The sequence below is a fragment of the Garra rufa genome, chromosome 23, assembly GCF_049309525.1.
Source record: "Garra rufa chromosome 23, GarRuf1.0, whole genome shotgun sequence".
NCBI classification, from domain to species: domain Eukaryota; kingdom Metazoa; phylum Chordata; class Actinopteri; order Cypriniformes; family Cyprinidae; genus Garra; species Garra rufa.
The window spans coordinates 30377930-30403862 of NC_133383.1; the positions used below are offsets into that span (position 1 = coordinate 30377930).

At 35.9% G+C, this 25933-nt stretch overlaps 1 protein-coding gene across 3 annotated transcripts in view; it reads left to right on the forward strand.

Moving 5' to 3' along the window:
- palm2akap2 (PALM2 and AKAP2 fusion) overlaps nucleotides 1–25933 on the forward strand; it is a 148202-nt gene that overhangs the window by 63426 nt on the left and 58843 nt on the right. For 2 of the 3 annotated variants that reach the window (XM_073830116.1, XM_073830117.1), the window contains exons 6-9: nucleotides 1154–1175; nucleotides 1690–1791; nucleotides 4366–5031; nucleotides 20209–20291. In XM_073830116.1, coding sequence (XP_073686217.1) covers nucleotides 1154–1175; nucleotides 1690–1791; nucleotides 4366–5031; nucleotides 20209–20291 — 873 coding nt within the window. The remainder of the gene's footprint in view (nucleotides 1–1153; nucleotides 1176–1689; nucleotides 1792–4365; nucleotides 5032–20208; nucleotides 20292–25933) is intronic. The other variant, XM_073830118.1, reaches the window with a different exon arrangement.

The window sequence follows — 25933 nt, forward strand, 5'->3', positions numbered from 1 at the left end:
CAGTAATATATTCTATATATGACCATATTATGGTGATCCTGGGGTCGTGATGATGGGGCCCTTGAATATTGTTGCCCAGGGTACAACAAAGTGTTAATCTGGCCCTGAATTAGGGTATGTCGAAAAACAAGCATTTGAGGTTGAAAAATATATAAATTGTCATTTTTTTAGAAAATAACTGACAAGACCCTTCTTCTTCGGCTGGGATTGTTTAGAGCCCTTTGAAGCTGCATTTAAACTGCATTTTGGAAGTTCACACTATATGGAGAGAAATCCTGAAATGTAATTTCTTTATGACTGAAGAAAGAAAGCCATGAACATTTTGGATGACAAAGGGGTGAAGTTTTGTACTGGAAGTGAACTTCTTTAAGCTAATTAATGACAGAATTTTGGGCTGTACTAAATATCTTTAAATGTAAAGTGTGCCATTTTTTTATCCAATAGCAGTTTCATGGAATCCTGTTTGAAAACAATTTATTTTTGCAATGCTTTGGTAAAAATAGTATGGTAAAAAGCAGAAATTACATACAGACTCACCTTTATAAGTAAGGGATAATGTACAGGCAGCCGGTAGTTATCGCAGAAATAAGCCCCGACAGTGTGATCAGGACCCGACGCGAAGCGGAGGGTCTTGTATCACACTGAAGGGGCTTATTTCTGCGATAACTACCGGCTGCCTGTACATTATCCCGCTTATTACACGGCTACTTGCCACATAAGGAAAAAAACTGGACATTAATATGAATTTGAAACCTTTTATTGGCATATTTGTTTTAAATTAACATTTTTATCCTTTCGCGAAACGATATAGTACCACGTGACTAACATTCAAACTATGTACGTTAGTAAGACAATTTAAATAGATTAATGTCGAAATTTTCCATTGTTAATTGTGGTTGTCCAGTGTTTGTCACAAGATGGCACCAAACGGTAATCTTTGTTGGCACGGAGGGATTTTAAACATACAAGTAGTACCGGCTATGCGTTATTACTTTGGAGCGGTGATTATTTGAAAAGAACGAACCTGCAAATGTCTCAACTGACCAATCAGAATCAAGCATTCCAAAGAGCCGTGTAATAAGTCTTAATAATGTAACAGTAATGCAGCAACATCACCTTTTCTAATCACTTTTTTATTTTTTCCTATCTACAGAGTCTTCAGATTCAAGATGGAGGTATGGAAGCCATATGCATCATTACTGTACTAGACTTTTTTTTTTTTTTTTTGTCCTGTACCCAACATAGACATTTTAGTCCAAGTTAATGTGCATTTCTGGAAACCATTGGATTTTACTTCCGAGGTACCAGTGCAATGGCAGACAGTCACTCAAAACACACATGCCTTTTTTTCGGACAGAGGGGTGCAACATTAGCCACCTCTTGGATCATTTCCCTCTTGCCTCAGCTAGACTATTGAACTCCACACATACGCCAATGTTTACCCTGATCCACCTATTCACAGGGAATCCCTATAACCCCGAGCCGACCATTGTTTTGCTCTAATTCACTTGCGTTGCTTTTGCTGTCTAAGCAATGAGCTGCTTCATGAAAAAAAGGGCGAGAGAGAGAGAGAGAGGGAAACTCTTTTAGTAGTTCAGTATGGGGGATTGGAAGGGGAGGGAGCAAATTCGGTGGGCTTTTGAACGCAAGAATCTAGTTTTAGTTTCTCTTCTGCTCTCCACCGGACAGATGCGGTGAATTACAACTGCTCCCAGATCCCGGACCTCCCAGAACTGAACTCCCAAACTCCCGTCTCAGCTTCAAGGGATCAACAACCGCCAAGAAAATCTGGTAGGTGCTTGTTGGGCATGTGGGAGGGGCTGGGGTGGTCACGGGTTTGGGTCAAGGCCAAAAGAGGGTACGGTGATGTAGATTACAGATGGCGCAGTTACTCACCGCAGCGCATTTGGGAGAATGAACAGATAACATGGTGTATTTCACAATCTAAACACAGTAGAGTAACTGGCCACCAACTTCCAGGCTTAAACTGAATAAACACTGAGGCCCGTGAACAGATGTGACACCTGCTTTTGTTGAGCAGGTGCTAATGACCATTACAGAGAAGCTCGGCTTACAATAGACTTGTGATGTGATGAAGATGAGTGAAAAAGTCCACCACCATGAACATTTGTTGCATGTCTAGTTCAAGTCTCACTCTAGAAATGGTATGGAAATTAATAGAGAAATGTTGCAGATGTATACTAATAGTTCAGCTAAAATTCTTTAAGACTTATCTTTTTATCTGTTAGTGACCATGCATATTTGTTTATCTATTAAATTACTTTATTTCTTATATATGTGACCCTGGACCAGTCATAAGGGCACATTTTTCAAATAAGCTTTCCATTTTTGTTAGGATAGGACAATATTTGTCCGAGATACAATTATTTGAAAATCTGCAATCAGAGGGTGCCAAAAAAAATCTAAATATTGAGAAAATCTTAGGTTTTAGTTCTTAGCAATGCATATTACTTATTAAAAAATTAAGTTTTGATATATTTACGGTAGGAAATTTGCTAAGTATCTTCATGGAACATGATCTTTACTTAATATCCTAGTGATTTTTGCCATAAAAGAAAAAAAATTATTTTCACCCATACAATGTATTTTTGCCTATTGCTGCAAATATACCCATGCTACTTAAGACTGGTTTTGTGGTCCAGGGTCACATATAAATGGTTTTGATCAGTGGTTCTCAAATGGTTTAATCTCACAAACTAGATTTTAAATTGGAAATCAAGTTGTGAAAGTACAATAAATTGTTACCGTGCAAAATAAGCATCAGACTTCATTAATATTAACATGAAGAGCATTGCCCCATCAATAGGCCAATGTTTTGGCCTCACACTGCATAAAATGGAAAGTTTACAATGTTGTAAATGCATAAACAACAGCAAAAGTGTGATTTACCAACAACCACTAAGCCAAATTAGTACTAGCAATACAGTACAACCAAATAAAATATGAATTTGCAGCAAAATACTTTACTTTTGATTGGACACACGGCTTTTGATGTCAAAAACAAAAGCATTTTCTACTCCTTTATAAAATTTGCTTTGCCTATACCCTTGATAGACATAAAAAGTACATTTTAGCATGCTTTTAAGAGTATTTATTATGAAAATAATATACTTTAAGTGCAAACTGAATGTAATGTTTTCAGACACTTAATTGCATGTAGTTTAGATTTATATTAAATGCAATTAGCTGAATTTAAGATTTTATGATTTTGACCCTCTTAGTAGGACTTAAATACTTAAGTTCATAATTATTCTATTATCTGTCGAAATACAGTTAAAGTGCACACTGTAAAAAGTTTTCACCAGATTCAACTTAAAAAGCTAAGTTCAGCATCTGCCTTAAAATTTTAAGTTAAATCAGCTTAAAACTACAAGTCATTTTAACTTATTACAATAAAAATGAGTTGATTTAACTTGTGAGTTGACATGACTTAAGTTGATTTAACTTAAAATTTTAAGGAAGCTGTTAAACTTAAGTTTTTAAGTTGAAACTGGTGAAAGCTTTTTACAGTGTACTCCTGAATGTACTTGCATGTCATTTATTGAAATATATTTGTAATTACACATTTGCAAAGATTAACTTGCAATTAAGTGCATATTTGCAAAAACAGATAAATCTATTTTTTGTTGTTGTTTTGATGATTTTAATCTGCTTTTGCAAATTAACTCTTCATATATTAACTTACATTTAAGTGCCCTTTTTTTTCTTTAATATTATATCTGCAAGTACAGTTTTTAAAAATATATATACTTCAAAAATTTGAAGTACACTATAAGTGCACATGCAATACTTGTTTTTCAAAAGGCTATTCTTAGATGTCCTAAAATGATATGGTTAGTTGCATTTTCATAATTTGCATTAAGTATTGTTTTTCTCCCCTGCAACCTATTTTTAGGTTGCAAGCCTCCACTTTAGAACCACTGGTTTAGATTAATCAAATTAGCTGCCTCAGAAATAGCCCTGGGTGTTTTTGTATTTTACCAAGCAGTTTTCTTTTCAATGGAAGCTGTTATTAATAACTCCAAAAATTGCAATCTGTCAAGTATAGTATAAGCGTAATGGTGCATTTCCATAAAAATCAAGAAAATTGCAAGAGTGTCGTCAACTAAGCTTACATCAGCATACAGCGGTTACTGGCAACAGCGTAATAACAGTGCAAAGGGTAGGTTGAATTTGTTTTTTGGCTCTGATTTTAATGCCAATTTATGAGACTGTACAAATACTGCATGGATGTAGTGACTTCACTGAAAATACCCTTTAATACAAGCATGCCACATTTTAGTAATGCATGATAGGCCACACTGAGTAGACATTAACCCACAATCATCTGCACTCTTCCCCAAGCATTATACGCCATGGAGATCAGTGTCGAAAAGGACCGGAAAACAGGCGCCACCAAGATCCTCTCGGCCTCGGCGGTCAGCCCACGGGACGCTCACCAGAGGGGCGTCAAAGTCTACGACGACGGTCGCAAAGTGATCTATGAGGTGCGTTCTGGGGAATCTACAACAGTGGAGAACGGCACGCACCCCTGGGGCCCCGGAGAGGTGGACGAACTCATGCAGCAAGTCGGCAAGACCCAACCACGAAGTGACGGCGCCCGGGTCACTGTCACACCGGCTGAGCCCCAACCCTCGGGAGGACAGTTGAGCAGTAAAGAGGCCAAGCAAGACAAAAAACAATCCCCTAGGAAAGGCTACGAAGGCGAGGTCACTGAGACTCCACAAGCCTCAGCCGACAAACCAGTGACCATGATCTTCATGGGCTACCACAGCGTAGAGGATGAGGAGGAATCCAAGAAGCTGCTTGGGTTTGACGGCACCATCAAGGCCGAGATCGTCCTCATTGACGAGGACGATGAGAAATCTCTTCGGGAGAAGACCGTCACTGATATGTCCACCATCGACGGCAACGCCGCGGACCTCGTGTCGGGTCGGCCTCTGTCCGATACCACTGAACTGTCCTCAGAAGGCAAAGATGAAAGCTCGACCAAGGAACTGCCAACCACAGGTATTGAAAAGAAAAAACGCTGCCAGTGCTGTGCTGTCATGTGACCTTTCTCCCGCAACTTCTCTTTCCTGGAGCACATTCACCAAGGCTCTGCCTTCCTTACAAACAAATCTCACCCTGTTACTAACAGCACCTCCACCTCTGTGATACGTGAGAGAAGTTCGCTTCTCACTCTTTCTGACCTATTTTCCACAGATCATCTGGTTCTCTTATTGTAAGGTTGTATACGACCCGAACATATTGAGGGAACATCTTTAGGAGAAGATGCTGGCAAAACAAACACTCTTAAAAATCAAAGTGTTCCATGAACCTTTAACATCCATCTACAAAATGTTCTCAGAATTATTCAAATAATTCCAAAATGTATCACTATGAAAACCTACTTTTGGAACCTTAGATAAAGGAAAAGGAATTTTGGATCGCAAAATGCATCAGTATGAAAACCTTTGGAACTTTATTTTTAAGAGTGTCTGTGAAAAGTTTGAACCCCATTATTCTTCATTTAAATATCCTTTGAGATTAAGATGAAAAGGCCAAAAAAAAAATGTAAATATACAAAAAATAAATATAAGACTTCAACCTAGTTGTCCAATATAAAGATAGATAATTTCATATACTTCAAACAATGGTGTAGCATAGAATTTACAAAGATATTGTCCATAAATGACTATCCCATTTGACATTTCATACAACATAAGGATGTTTGACCATTATTATGTTGTCTAGTAGCCTTACAAAGCCTTCAAATTACCAAACACTGCAAAAAATGCTTTTCTGACTTAGATTTTTTTGTCTTGTCTCCAGCCAAAATATCTAAAAATTCGTAAAGGAGAAGGATTTTCTAGACGAGTAAAAAATATTTTCATGTTTTCAGAAAAAACAAGCAAATCTAATATAATCTGCCAATGAGGTAAGCAAAAAATGATTTCAAACAGAAAACAAGATTATTTTTCTTACCCCATTGGCAGATTATTTAGCTTGTTTCAAGCAAAAACCCACTTAATTTTGACTTGTTTTTTTATTAAAACAAGACACTTTTTATTAGTCTAGAAAATCCTTCTTGATTTAAGAATTTTTAGATATTTTGGCTGGAAACAAGACAGCAAATCTAAGTCAGAAAAGCATTTTTTGCAGTGTACCATGTTTACAGATCCAGATTTATTTTTCCCAACACAAATGGAGACAATGTACATGCTTACTTCATTACACATATCTTATTGAAAACATTTGCCCTTCTGTGCCTCTGTATCCTCATATATAATAGGATTTTTACCATTTTTTATGTTTTAGGCTGCAAGTAGACTGTGAATATCAAACTGCCCTACTATAAATGTTTTCAGAACAATTGAATCTTTCAAAGAGCTGCTCAGAATTGGCTCAGTACTGCCATGTGTGCAAATACACTTCTTAGAGAATAAAAAGCACTGATGTGACTCTAGATCACATGCACTATGGAAGTAAACAAGGTGCTAAATATATTTGAAACTATTTGCTATTTATCTGAAAGAGCAAGCCACAATTCTCCACCATTTGTACAAACATCTCACCAGCAAACAAATTTTTTAATTCAAATTATTAATTGAAACTCGAATTCAAAGCATGCATCATCTATGTTAAATAACAAGTCAAGTATTGAGAGAAAAAGAATTACTGTTATACATGAATAGCCCACTGCTGCTTATCATTCATCAGATATGAAGAGATTACAGCTATGCCTGTAGATAAAAAGAAATGTACATATATTACACTCAAAATGAGTGTTTAATCCACATTTATTTCTATAGTGGTTGAAATCTGAAAGCGTTTTTAATATATGCACATTGTTTGCATATTCACACTTCAATACCATACCGATGAAGACTTCTCCGTGTGGTTAAAAAGGACATATCTTAAGTATATTATTTTACTTAAAGTAAATTATTCTTCTTTTCACTAATACCAGCTGCCTTGCTGTTTCTGTGTTCATTTTTCAAAGTCTTGCCGCATTACAGAAGAACTTGTTTTAGTGCCATAATACATCATTTTTGTACAAATGATGCTCAGATGGGGAAATTAAAAGCCAGCTTACCTTTGTAAATTGTAAAACAAATTGGTATAACTCACAACATGAAGTACAGTTCACCCAATCTTAATTGAAGATAAATCTAGAAGAAAAAAATCCTTTATTAGTGTAAGTATAATTATGCATATACAAAATTAAATCTGTTTTTTGCTGTTTTTACAATGAAAATGTAGGTAAAACAATACTAGCCATTTACAGTGATTATGCTTTGACATGCCATAGAGAATGTATTGGATTTTTTTTCTCTTCATAAGAATGTGCTCTTGTACAGTGGCTACAAAACAACTACAGGAAATGTATTAAGGTCATACCAAAAATGATTCTGTAATCAGTGCCAAAACAAAATTACAATTCACCTTTTCAGGCTTAAAGACCCCATGAAATAGTTTGTGGAGAACGGTTTCCCACTGAAACAGGAAGTTAAACAGGATGTTAGCTAACGTCACAGCCCACCAATACCAAAGAGTTGGGTCTAGATTTGGCAATTAAATGCCATAACTGCACCATCAACCCAATAGCATGAAGAAACATAACTATTTGGTGATTTTGTTTACATATTGTTCATTTTGTTACATAATTCCGATCAATTTGCCATCAATTCAACAAAATATGAAACAGAAGTGAATTTTCATGAGATTGTGCTGAATTTCCAGCATATGTGACCCTGGACCACAAAACCAGTAATAAGTAGCACAGGTATATTTGTAGAAATAGCCAAAAATACATTGTATGGGTGAAAAAATATCTCTTTTATGCCAAAAATCAATAGGATATTAAATAAAGATCATGTTCCATGAAGATAATTTGTACATTTCCTACCGTAAATATATTAAAGCTTAAGTTTTGATTAGTAATATGCATTGCTAAGAACTTCATTTGGACAACTTTAAAGACGATTTTCTCAATATTTAGATTTTTTGCACCCTCAGATTTTAGATTTTCAAATAGTATCTCAGCCAACTATTGTCCTTTCCTAACAAACCATACATCAAAGGAAAGCTTATTCATATTTCAGATATTTGTATAAATCTCAGTTTTTGTGGTCCTGGGTCACATAAGTCAAAAAAATTAGTCACTGCATTAAAGCATTTAAAAATATTTATGTCAAAACTGAATTCCAATGAGCAAAGATGGCATCCTGCAGGTTGCATACTTACAAACATGCGTCGGTCGAGTAACTACCATTGATCTGAATGCCAGATACGCTCCTAAAAATAAAGGTGCTTCACGATGCCATACAAGAACTTTTTTGTCTAAATGGTTCCATAAAGAACTTTTAACATCTGAAGAACATTTCTGTTCCACAACAAAGGTTCTTTGTGGCGAAGGAAGGTTCTTCAGATTATAAAAAGGTAAGAAAGAAAAGGTTCTTTGAAGAACCTTTGACCGAATGGTTCTTTGTGGAACCAAAAATGGTTCTTCTATGGCACCTTTATTTTTAAGAGTGTAGCTGAAGTATATTAATTGATTTGCTACATGCTGATGCAGCTGGTATTTAGGCAGAGGGATGTTCTTGTTCATTTTTTCGAGTATTTTATTAGGCAAACATTTGAATATGCCTGTATCTGTTAAATGTTCATTTTCAGGAGAACACTAGCTAACAAACAGTGTTGGGGAAAGTTACTTTTAAAAAGCAATGCATTAGAATATTGAGTTACTCCCTAAAAAACGAATTACGTTACTTTTTATGGAAAGTAATGCATTATGTTACTTTTGCGTTACTTTTTAAATCTGGGCAGGGTTTGCTTGTTTGTTTTTAATATAAAAAGCTCTATTTTTGGCAAATGTAAAACACATGTTAGATTATCTTGAGTAATTTTTGCTTATTAGTATAGATGAATTGGATCATCGAAGGTCGGCAGCAAAGACATTGGTTAATAAAATGGGATTAAATACATGAAGGATATTCGTATTTTTTAATTATTGCAGGTTTGCATTGCATTATTCATTTTGAAGAATACTGTATCTGTTTTTTTAGTGAGTGAGATGAATTAATGCATGTTCACATTTATTCTAGAACTAAAGGAGAGCTTTTAATCAATAAATGGGGGCAAAGTAACTGGCGTTACTAATTTGAAAAAGTAACTCAGATATTTTCTTGTCAATTAAAAAGTTATGCTTTACTTTATTAGTTACTTGGAAAAAGTAATAATATTACGTAACTTGTAATGCAGTACACCCAACACTGCTAACAAAAAGCTAACATGTACACTCTTAAAAATAAAGGTGCTTTAAAAGGTTCTTCACAGCGATGCCATAGAAGAACCATTTTTAGTTCCACAAAGAACCATTCAGTGAATGAACCATCTCTTTATACCTTTTTTATAATCTGAAGAACCTTCTTTCACCACAACGAACCTTTTGTGAAACAGAAAGGTTCTTCAAATGTTAAAGGTACCATTTAGACAAAAAAGTTCTTCTATGGCATCGTGAAGCACCTTTTTTTTTAAGAGTGTACTTTTTTTTTATTCAAGGGGTCTTTAAGGTGGAGCATTTCATGTTTGAATCTGTTTACACAATGTAGGAATACCAGCTCCATGAAACAGATATTTGTACAAATCTCAATTTCCAAAAATTGACTGGTTTTGTGGTGCTGGGTCACATATGTCAAATAATTCGTCACTTTGCATTATAGCATTTATAAATTTTTATGTCAAACCTGAGCAAAGATGGCAACCTGCATCAAAATTGATTTGCTACATACTATTGGAGGTGATATTTAGGCGGAGGGATGTTCTCATTAATGAGTATCTTATTGGGCAAACACTTGTATATGCCTGTCTCTGTTAAATGCACTAGCTAACAAAAGCCAACAAACATGTACACTCTTAAAAATAAAGGTGCTTTAAAAGGTTCTTCACAGCGATGCCATAGAAGAACCAATCAGTCAAAGAACCATCTGTTTCTACCTTTTTATAATCTGAAGAACCTTTTGCCACAAAGAAACAGAAAGGTCCTTCAGATGTTAAAGGTTCTTTATGGAGCCATTTAAACAAAAACAGTTCTTCTATGGCATCGTGAAGCACCTTTGTTTTTAAGAGTGTACTTTTTTTTTCAAGGGGTCTTTAAGGTTGAGCATTTCATGTTTGAATCTGTTTACACAAAGTAGGAATACCGGCTCCGTAAAAAAGGTTTGCTCCCGCATCAATGTTGTCTATCAGGATTTTTCAGCCTCAAACTGCCAGTTTTAATTCAATTTTGGACTTTATTATGGTGGTGTGGCTCCCAAATGAGCTCTGATCTGCCATTAAAATTACTGCTGTGCTTCTTAATTGAGATTCTGCTGTATTTTTGTAATCCTGAAGTGTAATTTTTAATTGTTCCACTTTGCTTACCTTTTTTAATGATGATAGCATTCTCTTTCTGTATCATATCATTCTTTTCTCTCTCTCTCTCTTTCACACACTCTCTCCAGTACGGACTGCCAGTACATTGGCCTTCAGTTATTTATTTTTCCTTTGTATGGTACTTAGTCCAATAAACAGCATTTTTTCCCAATGTGCCTACCCTCCTGTGTCTGTGCTATGGTTCTTTCTCTAACTAATTTTCATCAGCGGGACATTACTAGCACTTTCCCTATCCGTAATCTCATCCCTCGCCGTTTCTGGGCAGCACTAACTTCAGTAGAGAATGTGTCTTGAGCTCGTCTCTACAGATGTGAATGAGATATGCTGATGAATCTGCCCCGCTTCACAGATTGCATGAAGTTTAACCCTCACCAAATCTGTTCCCTCGCTCACAATTAAAGGCTGACACTCACTGAGGAGATCTGAATTTGCTACAGGTTTGTAAAAGTCATTATATCGGTAGATTTAGAAACCACTGAGAAAGCTGAAGTAGTGACATTTTCCAACTGAGTAGCATATGAATCTTAGTTTCCAGTAAAAATATCTAGACCTTGTTAAAACAATAAATTCACAATTATGCTAAGTTTTGGAAAGTCTTTTTCTCACCAAGGTATAGTATTACAAAAAAATGAATGAAATGTTATTTCAATTCTTAAAAAAGTATTTTTAAGAGAATATATAGTAAAATATCATTTATTTCTATGATTACATCTGAATTTTCAGCATCTTTTTGTTTGTTTTTAGACATTTTTAATGCATAGAAAGTTTAAAAATACTATTTATTTGAAATGCATATTTTTGGTAACAATGTAAAAGTCTTTACTGTCACTTTTGGTCAGCTTAAGGCGAGACACTGCAGGTGAATAGGGTAAAAAATTAACTAATAGTTATCACACTGTAAAAAGTTTTCACCAGATTCAACTTAAAAGCCTAATTTTAGCAGCTGCCTTAAGTTTTTAAGTTAAATCAGCTTAAAAGTATGTCACTTTAACTAATACAAATTAGTTGATATAACTTGTAAGTTTAAATGACTTAAGTTGATTTAACTTAGGTTTTTAAGTTGAAACTGGTGAAAACGTTTTACAGTGCTTTACCCAGTTGATTGATTACATTGATAATTGCAAACATATTTTGTATTACAAATGTTAGGTTTAAATATGCAAATGTGCCATTATTTAATGAAATATGTGCTAATTTACAGTAGAGTCAAATGTTTTTACAGAGGGGATTTTGGGTATCTCATATTGTCACATAATTCAGAAAATACTTAGAACAGACAGAAAACAATGTATTTTTTAATATTTTTGGAGGAATAAAATGTATAAAATCAAGCAAATTATATATGAACAAATCCCTCTGTAAAAACCTTCAGAATACAGACAGGAATAAAAGCGTAAAATAAACAAAAAAACATACTGACGCCAAACTTTAGCATGACAGCATGCGGATATTAAATAGGCTTATATTATACAGCCTTATACAGTTTTGCTTATCAGGTAAATCCTTTTTGTTTCAAAGATGTTTACATGTTTTTACTGGAAAAGCATTTAGCAAAACTAACGACTTGATGCTCTAATATGCAACACACCTGTATTGGTTGAAAATTATATGTTTTTATTATATGTGATCCTGGACCATAAAACCAGTCATAAGGGTCATTTTTTTACATTTAGATTTATACATAATCTGAAAGCTGAATAAATAAGCTTTCCATTGATGTATGGTTTGTTAGGACAATATTTGGCTAAAATACAACTTGAAAATCTGGAATCTGAGGGTGCAAAAAATCTCAATACTGTGAAAATTGCCTTTAAAGTTGTCCAAATGAAGTTCTTAGCAATGCATATTACTAATCAAATATTAAGTTTGGATATATTTACAGTTGGAAATTTACTAAATATCTTCATTGAACATGACCCTTACTTAAAGGAGTAGTTCACTTTCAGAACAAAAATTTACAGATAAAGTGCTCACCCCGTTGTCATCCAAGATGTTCATGTCTTTCTTTCTTCAGTCGTGAGGAAGTTATGTTTTTTGAGGAAAACATTTCAGGATTCTCTCCATATAATGGACTTCTATGGTGCCCCCCAGTTTGAACTTCCAAAATGCAGCTTTAAAGGGCTCTAAACGATCACAGCTGAGGAAAGAAGGGTCTTATTTAGAAAAACTGTTGGTTATTTTCTAAAAAAATTTACAATTTATATACCTTTTAACCTCAAATGCTCATCTTGTCTATCTGTGTGTACTCTGTGTAGAGATTAAAAAGTATATAAATTGTAAATGTTTTTAGAAAATAACCAACCGTTTCGCTAGATAATACCCTTCTTCCTCGGCTGGAGAGCCCTTTGAAGCTGCATTTAAACTGCATTTTGGAAGTTCAAACTCAGGGCACCATAGAAGTCCATTATATGGAGAGAAATCCTGAAATGTTTTCCTCAAAAAACATAATTTCTTTACGACTGAAGAAAGAAAGACATGAACATCTTGGATGACAAGGGGGTGAATACATTATCTGTAAATTTTTGTTCTGAAAGTGAACTACTCCTTTAATATCCTAATGATTTTTGGCATAAAAGAAAAATCTATACTTTTGACCCATACAATCTATTTTTGTCTATTGCTACAAATATGCTGATGCTACTTAAGACTGGTTGTGTGATACAGGATCACATATGTACATAATATATACTAATTCAAGCATATTTATAATTAGCATTTAATTTAGATTGTAGTTTATAGTGTTAAGTATAGTGCTTATAGATTATAGTGCATATTGAATTGTATCTTAAAAAAAAAAGAAAAAGAAAAACACTTTTACCAAATATTAACTAAAAAACACTACAACAAAACTGTACATCATTATTGGCCAGTGTTGATAATCTCAAAATTTCGAATTATCAGACAATCGACCTGGTCGGCCTGATCAAATAATGACAGCTCATAAAGGGATAATACACCCAAAAATGTCAGTAATCAAACAGTTGATGGTAGTCATTGACTTCCATAGTATGGAGAGAAAAAAAATTATATGGAAGTCAATAACTGCCATCAACTGTTTGGTTACCAAAACTGACAGAATTTTAGATTTTGGGTAAGCTTTCCCTGTAAAGACAGTATTATATAACATACAAATTACTGCCAGTCTTTCCTCATAACCACTAAACACCTGCATTTAGAAAGACATTACACTATACTTACTACTTAACACTGTCTAGAATAAACAAAATGTATAACACTTACTAATATCCTCCTATGCCTCATGTTTCCTGTAACATACTGAATGCTATATAGGGGTGCTGTAACTGAGTTCGTAAAATATTGGGCTGGAAACTGAAAGGTTTAAGAGTCATGAGAGTCACCTTTGTGCCTTTAAACAAGATTTAATATCATTGAATCAACCTAAATACAAAACTACATTTTTTGAGTTAGATACAGACCCTGCTCTTTAAGGTAACAAGGTTTTTAAATAATCGTAATTAATGCAAATCAGTATTATTCAATCAAAAGTTCCAATTGTAAATGCTGTCTTTACGGTTAAATGTTTTTTTTTTTTGTACTGTGGTAGGGCTGTGCAATAGTTGTCCTATATCATTCTCTTTAGCACCATGAAAATAAAACAAAACACAAAAAAAAGTCATTGAAATAAACGTTACTGGTGTGCATAATTTCCTTATGACTGAAGAAAGAAAGACATGAACATCTTGGATGACAAGGGGGTGAAAACATTATCTGTAAATTGTTGTTCTGAAAGTGAACTACTCCGTTAAGTCATGATTTAGACTTTTATCTCATAATTATGACATAATTTTGCCTTTTTTTATATAGTAAATATGACTTAAAGCTACATGCCTATGTCTATGTGGTCTTTGTTGCATACGGTTCTGAAAATGAGATCAGTATAAATATATATAAAATATTAAACTGTCCAACACATCATTTTTTATTCAGTACAAAATCACTTGCAGCACAACCTGTCGTAATTACAGTTTCTAAGCTGAAAGGTACAAACCTCCCAGGAGGATTTGAGAGCATCATTAAAGACGTTCAAAATAATGACTTAAGGTGTTATTAGTCAGAGAGCCTTCCAAGAATAAAAACTGCACAGCTGCATTAGGCTCTTATCATCCTCTCCTCATTTACATAAACCATTCCAGTGACAAATGGCTTATTTACAAAACTCCTCTATTCTCGCGGTTCTAGAAGAAGATGTACTTAAACTATAAAACACAGAGCTATAAAAGCATGGAATATGAGATATGACTTTTGAAAATACAGTTTACATTCTTCTTGCAAAAAAATGTGTAGCACAACATAAGCAAGAGTCCCTCAATTGTCCTGAATGGCAAAGCTGGATCTTGAAATGGACTTTTGTCAAATACAGAGGCAGCTGCTCGAGACAAACCAGTGACTCATACAACTATAAAAACTTAAAACCAGTTCATTTAGATTTTACCTTTTATTCAGTGCCGTAAACTTATAAGCTGAATTGCATGTAATAAACAAAACTCACTATTAAACTCACCAACCGCAGAGAATAATTGCAACCGTGTAAAGGACAGATCTGCCTGAACTAAACTCTCTGACCTGATTACAAACAGGCTTTGAGAGAATGTACTAGAACACACATCGAGAACATGCTGGCTAAATCTATCAAACACCATTCACAGCTGTTTATCGAAGCTCACCCATTAGCAGAGTCTGTTTTCATTCTAAAAAATATAGCATTAAAGGGTTAGTTCACCCTTTCCATTAGACCTGTGAGGCTAAACAAGGCTAAATTAAATCTGTTCATCCTATAAAGCGATTGTTTGTTTTCATAAGACTTGGTTAAAGCCCCTTGATTAGTATGGATTTGCTTTAGGACTCCTTTATGACCTATTATGGAAATATTGCATTTTGGAGATTATCCTTACGATTAGTCCCTTTGGGTAAGTAAATAATTATAGAATTTTCATTTTTGGATAAACTACCCCCTTATGAATCAAGTACAAACTCACAGCCTGTAATGCAAGGTATTTAGTATGTAAATAGCAAATATGAAAGACATGAACAGGTTTCACAGTATCTCACTCACAAAGTGAGTACCCCCCCCCCCCCCCCCATAAAGTCCCTTTAAGGCAAGTCATGTCACTCAGCGGCCAACTTTGAAACGCTACTCGGGCAGGCAAGTGCAGCTCCTATCTCTTTGAATGGGGAAACATCAATTTCTCCAAAACTGTTCACCAAGCTGACGATTAAATTTCATATTTTAAATCTCCAAAGAGATCCAACATGAACTGCCTCATAAATATGGTTCCTTGAGCTCCAATAACGTTTAAAAACGCTTATTTTTTCCAGCTCAATGAGCCAGTGCGCATGCGCAGTACTGAGCGCACGTCTTAAAGCGCCGATTGTTTCTATAGCAACCGGGACTTCTAACGGCAGCTGCAGTGACGCGCTGACTTTACTAATCAACGATTGGCTCTTTCACTAAGAAGGCGGGGCTTCACGGCCATAATGAACGTTGCATTTTTCCCCATTCAAAACTACACGAGTGACATGTCTTGGGTATACTATAGTCTTTGATAATACTATAGAAATGAAACTTGGATATATTTTAGAGTAGTCAGTGTGCAGCTTGTATAGCAGTATAGATTTACTGTCCTCTGAAAATAACTCAACATACAGCCATTATTGTCAAAATAGCTGGCAACAAAAGTGAGTACACCCTAAGTGATAACAGCAGTATGTTGTTTAACCATGCAAAGCCACATGTCCTATTCATCATGTTTATGTTTTTGTCTGCTTGACAGGACCACACAAAGTTGTGTATCTTGTATTAGAACAGTTCAAATTAGGTGCTTTAAGTACAATTCTCTCATACTGACCACTGGATGTTCAACATGGCATCTCATGGCAAAGAACTCTCTGAGGATTTGAGAATTAGAATTGTCGCCCAAAGATGGCCAAGGCTATCAGAGGTTCAGTAACACCCTGAAACCCAGTTACACTACAGTGGTCAGGGTCACACAGAGGTTTTCCAAGATGGGTTCCATTCAGAACAGGCCTTGCAAGGGTCGATCAAGGAAGTCACAGAACCTAGGGTGACCAGACGTCCCGAAAAATTCGGGACAGTCCCGAAATCTAAGCTGCTGTCCCGAATCCCGAATCCCGCTCTAATTGTCCCGAAAATTATACTGAAGCAAAGTCTTAAATAGTTATTGTCTGATAAAACATAAAAAACTGTCCGTGGAGCGAGATTGAGTCATCCTGCAGCCTGGCAACCAGCCCCCGCCGGCTGCTCATTGGCTGCAGCATCTTGTTTTTTTTGTTTTTTTTTAGATATACCCAGAGCCATATAAAAAGAGAGTTGCGACACGCTTTGATCTCGCCGCCGCACGGTCACGTGGTTCATGGAGCTCTCAATAGTTCCAAACAGCTCCGCGCTGTCAATGTGTTTGAATGGAGTTAAATAGGATAGACAGCAGTTATACTATATTTGCAGCAATTTCGAGTAATTATTAACACATAATGTGCATTGATTGTGTATTGATAACTTCTCTGAATACGCTTTACAATCGCATTTTATTCTGGGGAGTGATAAAGAGACATAATTAATATGTTCTCATACTCTTTGGCAGTCAAATGTGACCAAACACCTTAAGTGTAACTTTTATTCAATTAAATAACTGTAATATATATAGTTAAGTTCTATTTAGTAAATATTTTGAGGAGGTTTTTTTGTACTTAATATGTGCAATAATGATCCTGACCATTTAAAAGATAACATTTTCTAATAGTATTTAGATTACAGTTAGTGTAATATTTAAGGTTAAATACATCTGCATGTGTATTTGGACATGATCAAACACTCTTTTTTTTATACAGTGTGTTTCGATTTAACGATTTAATGTTAAATAAAAAAAAAGTAATTTACTCTTGTTTTATGATATTCAAATATACAACATAAGTGAATATTATAAAAGGCAAGCAAAAATGGCATTTGACATAATAGAAAAGATGAAAATAGTGTTTAAAAAAAACACAAGGCAACGAATTGCATTCAGCATACATGTTTTTATCGTAGTTCTTGAATGCAGTCTTCACTGAAACTCATTCAATCTCCCACAGTGAGAGAAAGATTGCAGAAAGACTAAAAACGTAAAAATATGACAATTAGTATCTGGTTATGGTCGCTATTATGGTGTTTCTCACGTTATCTAACTGCATTTACAGTATAACTGTTTATTTTTTAACGATAAACATTAACTACAACACGCTTTATAAAATACCACTACTGGCCAGTTTTCCGAGAGGTCAACTGATGCGTTAAAATGTAAAAAAAAAAAATGCAGTAATTTCTTCAATTTACCGGCGACAGTGCTTGAGAAACGCTGAAATGAATGGGCTTCTATGGTGAAGCTAGTGGTTGTTTGGAACTATTGGCCGCTCCATGACACACTTTACAGCAGCAAATTACACTGTACCAACACCGCGACAGTACAGACCAACAAGTTGGTCTCGTCCTTCTTTAAGAAGGCACCGTGTTCAAAATAATACTTCTATAGCCTACGTATTAGGCTATATCAATTTCTATGCATATATATGCATGTACTTGTTAATAAAAATATGATTGGTTCAGTCACTTTCGTTTGAAATTCATTATCTTTATTATTCATTATTCATTACCCCCCCACCACCCGTCCCGAATTTCAACCAATCTCATCTGGTCACCCTAACAGAACCTGGCTTCAAAAAACAGATGCATGAGTGCTGCCAGCATTGCTTTAAATGTTGCAGAAGTAGAAGGTCAGCTTGTCAGTGCTCAGACCATACGCCGCACACTGCAACAAGTCAGTTTGCACAGAAACTAGGCCGAACGGCAGTTTTCCAACATGATAATGATCCCAAACACACCACCAAGATGACAACTGTCTTGCTGAGGAAGCTGAAGCTGAAGGTGAAGGTGATGGGGTGGCCAAGTATGTCTCCAGATCTGAACCCTATTAAGCACCTGTGGGGCATCCTCAAGCGTAAGGTGGAGAAGCACCATGTGTCCAGCAGCTCCGTGAGGAGTGGTAGAAGATCCCAGCAACAACCTGTACTGCTCTTAAGCCAGTGCCAGATAACAATGGTGTTAACACAATATAGGTGACACTTTGATCAAGTTCTCACTTTTGTTGCCAGCTATTTTGACAATAATTGCTGTATGTTGAGTTATTTTCAGTGGACAGTAAATCTATACTGCTATACAAGCTGCACATTGACTACTCTAAAATGTATCCAAGTTTAATTTCTATAGTATTGTCCCTTGAGAAGATATACTAAAATGGTTGCTGAAATATAAGGGGTGTACTCACTTTTGTGAGATACTGTAATTGGCTAAAGGTTAGGTTTAGGGTTTGGGTGAGGCACTTAGTTCTGATGGGGAGGTTTAGGGTAAGGAGCTAGAGACTGCATTGTGTCAATGTATATCCTCACAAAAATAGCTATACAGAGTTGTATATGTGTATATGTATGTGTGTGTGTGTGTGTCTGTATGTGTGTGTGTACCAGGTATTCATCACGTTGTGGGGACCAAATGTCCCCACAAGGATAGTAATACCAGTAGATTTTGACCTTGTGGGGACATTTCTCAGGTCCCCATGAGGAAACAGGCTTATAAATCATGCACAATGAGTTTTTTTGAGGAAGTAAAAGTGTGCACAATCTCCTGTGAGGGCTAGGTTTAGGTGTAGGGTAGGTGTAGGCCAATAGAAAATACGGTTTGTACAGTATGAAAACCATTACGCCTATGGAATGTCCCCATAAAACATGTTAACACAACGTGTGTGTGTGTGTGTGTGTGTGTGTGTGTGTGTGTGTGTGTGTGTGTGTGTGTGTGTGTGTGTGTGTGTGTGTACCAGGTATTCATCACGTTGTGGGGACCAAATGTCCCCACAAGGATAGTAATACCAGTAGATTTTGACCTTGTGGGGACATTTCTCAGGTCCCCATGAGGAAACAGGCTTATAAATCATGCACAATGAGTTTTTTTGAGGAAGTAAAAGTGTGCACAATCTCCTGTGAGGGCTAGGTTTAGGTGTAGGGTAGGTGTAGGGCGATAGAAAGTACGGTTTGTACAGTATAAAAACCATTACGCCTATGGAATGTCCCCATAAAACATGTAATCCCAACGTGTGTGTGTGTGTGTGTGTGTGTGTGTGTGTGTGTGTGTGTGTGTGTGTGTGTGTGTGTGTGTGTGTGTGTGTGTGAGGTAGGCACAGGGTGAGACGGCATATTTAGCATTTCAAACCCACCACACTATCTTGACCTTTGACCTTAAGCCAGTGTGTGGGCTGCTATTATAAACACAGCACTGCTGACCTTACATACTCCTCTCCAAATTCTTTATCTGATCTGAATAATAACCTCAAAAAACTTATATTAAACACAAATACACATTTACGATAAATAACCTGGCAGATCCAGTGCAATGACACAGCGATGAGATATTATTTAATGTTTGTGTCATATTTAGTACAGTATCAACAAAGTCATTTTCATTTGAAATAACTCACTCAACAAGTTATGGCAGGGTTGACAACATTACTGTGAAGTGCAGCTTTCTGTTGATATCTCGGCATGATTCCAGCTGGTAGGCGTACAGTAAATATATGAGGTTGTTTTAATCCTGAATCCCCAGAAATCTACATACGGTTTGGGTAATAGATGGATGGATGGCTGGTTGTTAGGTTATGATATTGTACTTCATAAATGAGTGATTGGTTTGGTGACGTTTTGTTGCAGGCGGTGAGAAGGCACGTTCAGTACTGCTGACACCAGAGAACGGACTGTATCCTACAGCCGCGGCACGATCTGCTGACCCTCTGGTAAGACTATGGTGATCATATTCACAGGGCCTCCTGTAATATATAGATCCATTTCAATATAGAGTTGAGGTCAAAAGTTTATGTACACCTTGCTGAATCTGCAAAATGTTAATTATTTTGCCAAAATAAGAGGGATCATACAAAATGCATGTTATTTTTTATTTAGTACTAACCTGAATATATATAGTCCACAAGAGAAAATAATAGTTGAATTTATAAAAACGACCCTGTTCAAAAGTTTACATCCCCTTGATTCCTAATACTGTGTTGTTATCTTAATGATCCACAGCTGTGTGTTTTTTTTTTTTTTTTGTTTTTTTTTGTTTTTTTGTTTAGTGATAGTTGTTCATGAGTCCCTTGTTTGTCCTGAACAGTTAAACTGCCCGCTGTTCTTCAGAAAAATCCTTCAGGTCCCTCAAATCCTTTGGTTTTCCAGCATTTTGTGTATTCAAACCCTTTCCAGTAATGACTGTATAATTTTGAGATCCAATGAGGCAGTCATATGCAACTATTACAGAAGGTTCAAACGCTGACTGATGCTCCAGAAGAAAAAATGACACATTAAGATCACATCTTCTGAAGGGCAGTACTAAATGAAAAAATATGATATTTAGGCAAAATAAGAAAAATGTACATATCGTCATTCTGTTCAAAAGTTTTCACCCCCCGGCTCTTAATGCATTGCATTTCCTGTCTCCTACCTGCATAACAGCATTGTGTGTCTCTATATACAATTTTTTTAAATCTAAGAATTGTTGGGGCATTTAGGGAAAACTGGCTGTTCTCAGCTGTTTTCTGTAATTGAGAAATGAACTTTCTGTGAGTAATTGACAAAAAAAGTGTGAACTTTATGAATTGTATGTACATGATCTAGGTTAGTTGAATTAAGAATAACATTAATATAACTAAAATTAAATCATTTTAAGACTTGGAAGATTGCCAAGTTCCTTAACATGGGCCCCAGTCCCCTGGTTAAGAAGGAGGGGAAAAACATATTGATTCCTAATTTCAAGTTTTATTTATTTTTTCATAACTAAAGATGAGTAGCTTGTTCGCTTTCAAATATAAATACATAAAGTCCAATGCCATTTTTTTTCTGTTAGTTATATCATTAGTATGGTAAACATCATGAATGCATCTCATGAAAACATGCAGATATATTTCACTTATTTAACTTAAGAAAATAATACATTTTAGGCTATTTCTCATTATGGAAATCAAGTATATTTGTAATACATTAATATTATTTGCACTGTGATATTATGTTTTATTTTCATGGCAATTTTTCTTAGTGGTTATTCTCATTATATTCATTGTTAGTAGTAGTATTGTTATTTACTATTGTAATACAGTCTGTTTTTATACAATGTTTTTAACCATTTATTTATTTAGTTATTTATTTAATTGACCTGGGCATGTGTTCTTGGCAGGTTTTGAGAGATTCGCCCTTAGCCTTTTGCTAATAACCTATTACTCAAAGTTATTATAAAGTGGGTTACATTTGATTTTAAGGTGCCCTTGTTACAGTGTAATTATACACTGAAGTACTGCATAATATTAATTAACTATATGTACTTACTATATTGGATACTAAATTGTTTTAGAGTTACTTCCATGTAATCATGCATAATTAAATAGTTACTGAAATTTTGAAAGCAACTTGTCTTTGATATACATCTCTGAGGAGGAGGAGGTGTGTTATGGCTATCCAGACATACGTGATGAAGACATTCTTCAGATGCCCTGAAGTCTTTTAACTTTTCCTCTAATAATGAGTCCACAGCGGGACATTGTAGCACAACTTAATTGTTCTAGAGAATGTGTAAAAAAATGCCCTGGGCTTTCAATATTTCACTGTTGACCCCCTGCGTTTTTGTTTGCCAGAGTGGAAACAAAGGCAGGATGGGGGCCAGATTGAATAGGCGAGCTGTAACCCGAGCAAAGCGCTCGACTCATTGTGATCGGTTCCTGATTGCACTAGAACGAGAGAGAAACGTCCACACAGCTCCAGTGCTGCTCTGCTCATTCATTATTCAGCGGGCGCGTGCTGAGCGCGAGAGAAAGAGAGAGACGGCAGACCGTGTGCGCGCGCTAGAGAGAAAGACGCGCAGACGGAGATCAGAACGCAGGATAACAGTACAAGCGCCCGATGCGTTATAGCAGCGCTCAATGTCAAAGTTGCTGCAGCAGCGCGTCTGTCTGAGAGTGATGCACTGACGCATTTACAGCGCACTGACTCCTCCGTATCACAACATTGGCACAGTGACGGTTTCATCTTACAGTCTACAGCTGAGGAACTGATAAGGCACTTGATGCTGTTCACTGCTGAGAGGTAACCTTCCTTTTTATATCATTAGAAACACCTTCAGCTGGATCAGCTACACGTTACAAACCTTGTGCATCTTTGGTCTAAATATTAATAATTGAGATCTGAAAGTGGCAATTGCAGTGGTCCTGATGTCTTGCAGCGGTGCTGGTGACCTCTTCTTTAATTGCATGCACGATTGCACCTGTTAGAGGTGAATATCAGTCCTTGTGAACTGGTGAAACAACTAGAAAAATATGCATGCAACCCACAAAGTTGTGCATGCCGAATAAGATCTTTCGGCATCAGTTTGCATTGCAGAGATTGTACAGCCCTTCACTATTTGAGATGCTGTTAACATGCTGATGGGAGTGTATTGATTATAATGGGAGTGAAATGTCATTTGAAGGATTCCCAGAAAAGCATGCCGGTTATCTAACCATTATTTGTAATTATTTTAATATAACGTGTTGATCTGCTCACATTGTGGATGGAATACAAAGTGAGGTGAGGAGAAGCAGGTTGTATGCAAATTTTTATTTGGTCAGCATTCCTGAGGCACTGTGATCCATGAGCAACGCTTACGGGTGCGCCGCGGGCTAGCACAGATGTCCTCCACTGATTCTGATTTATTTTGTGGAAGAAAAACTGAGAATAATAGATATTACCATTTAGGGTGAACACAGCAGCTTTTGGAAGGAATAGTTCATCCGAAAATGTAAAATTGCTGAAAATGTTCTCACCCAAGGGCTATCCAAGATGTAGATGAGTTTGTTTCTTCATCAGATTAGGAGAAATGTAGCATTCAATCACTTGCTCACCAATTAATCCTCTGCAGTGAATGGGTGCCATCAGAATGAGAGTCCAAATAGCTGATAAAAGCATCACAAGTCACATCTTGAGAAGACAAAATCTGTGTGTTTGTAAGAAACAAATCCATCAAGAAGTTTTCAACCTCCAAACGGTTGCTTCCAACAAAAGATGAGTTCTTTATCCATAATATTGCTTCCTCCAGTAAAAAAAAAAAAAAAAAGTTGTGAATCAGGAGAGAAATCTGCACAGATCAAGCACAGTTTACAAGCCAAAACAGCTCTAAACAAATATGTCAGTGGATTTTGATGTGAGAGACAACAGGAGATGGACTTTTTCACTGGAGGAAGTGTTATTATGGATTATAGATGCCAGTTTTAAGGTTGAGAACGTCTTAATGATGGATTGGTTTCTTACCAACATACAGCTTTTGTCTTCTCAAGATGTTAATGGATGGACTGGAGTGGTGTGGATTACTTGTGGATTATTGTGATGTTTTTTTCAAAGGTTAAGACTCTCATTCTGACGGCACCCATTCACCGCAGAAGATTCATATAAGCCCATCCAACAAATTCAGCCTGTTAATGGTATTTTTGCCTGGGTTCTTGGTTTGTAAACTGCAGACCGTGGGTGATCTGGTGTACCATCTGAGGCTGTGACTACTGTTGTACTAAAATGTGTAAAGCCTTTGTTCGTAGAATTTGTGTGAGTTCAAAAGTAATCAAGAACAGATTGTTTGTAACAGACACAGATTTAAGATGTAAAGAGTCCAAGATACAAAAGTTGAAGGTGCAGGCAAAGATGCAAATAGATGCTGTTTATGTACTGTACATCAGTCCAAAACCAGAAACCAGAATAAATAAATGAGGTCAAAACCAGAAACACTAGGGAAACATCAAACAGAAAATACTCAGAAACTGCCAGGGCAGCACTAGGAAAACACCAGCAAAGAAAGCAATAGGACTACTGGGAGTCGAAAATGAAGCTGATAATGATGCTAGTTATGAGGTGGTGCCACACGTCACATTGATTTTACAGACGTAACTCTGAAAACAAGCAGTATAAATAGTTGGATATTATAACAGCAAGTACACTGAAGAAAAATTGGTCTAGGATGTACAATTTGTAAATGTGTCTGTGATATTTCCGCTCAAAAAACCAGACAGATAATTTATTATATTATTTTAAAAATGCCTATTTTGACAGAAAGCAAAAACATAGCCTTTTTTAACATGCTTGCTAGGACTGTGCAATTAACCAAAATTCAGTTTCAATTAGGCTTTAAACGATTATGAAAATACAATAATCGAGATAAAACGATTATTGCTCCCGATTCTGCCCCCTTTGTGCGCTTTCGCTCCTCTATAAAAGCCCAATTTCACACGCAAATCAATAAAATCATGTAACGTGACTTGCATAAAATGGGACGTGTTTGATTTATTAATGCTCAGAGACAGAACAGAACACGGACAAGTAAAGTGAACGTTTAGCTTAAGATGCGTACATAACGGTCAAATACATGCAAGTATATGTCAAAATGTGGCGTTTGGTGATTATTCGTGTAAACCTTCGTCAGTTATGTCTGAAATTAATATACAGTTGAGAATGAAAATATGTGTGTAACAGTATATTGGATACGTGCAGCTCTTAAAGTGGCCACAAGTAATATTCCTTCTGCCGTTTGCTTAATTTTAATCAAACAACAAAAGACAAACTCACTCACTGTTCTTGACGGAGGGACTTTTGCAGTTTTTTTAATTCTAATAGTGAAGACTATGCTGTTTTATTTTACATTCAACTAATTAAATTCAATTCTCCAAAAGAAACAGTTTTATTTGTATTTTTTTTTTTTCTATTGTATTGCTATCTTTAAATTAATCAATCATATAAAGTTCCGGACCCACTCATAATCATGTTAAATAATCATGATTGCAGTATTGACCAACATAATCGTAATTATGATTTTTGCCATAATCAAGCAGCCCTAATGCTTGCAGAAAGAGGCTTACCAAAACAAAGTTACTGGGTTGTCCTTTTTTCAGGTTTTCTGAGTTGGTAGATGCACTGAGGACCCGATTATAGCACTTTAACACGGAAAAAGACAGATTTTCATGATATGTCACCTTGAAAACAATTTTCAATTGCTAGTAAATTCCACAAATAATTACAGAAAGTAACACATTTAATTAAATGTGAAATGTTTAAGTAGATAAGTGTTTTCTTGTAAAACATAATAATATAATCTTCCCATAATCTTTATTTTAAAAGGGTCCTATTATGCTTTTTCACTTTTTGAATTTTAGCCAGTGTGTGGTGTGTATGTTTGGGCATAAAAAAACATCTAAGTTAGAAATCTCAAAGTCCACTCCAAAGGGAGATATTTAGTTTTTAAAAAATCCCTTCTCAAGAACTACAACAAATGGTTCGTTTGGACTACAGCGTTTGTTTTCACACAATGCGGTCCATTAGAATATCATTCAAATAAATCGTTGGCAGGTGGGGAGGGATGAGGTGAGGGATTCGCATA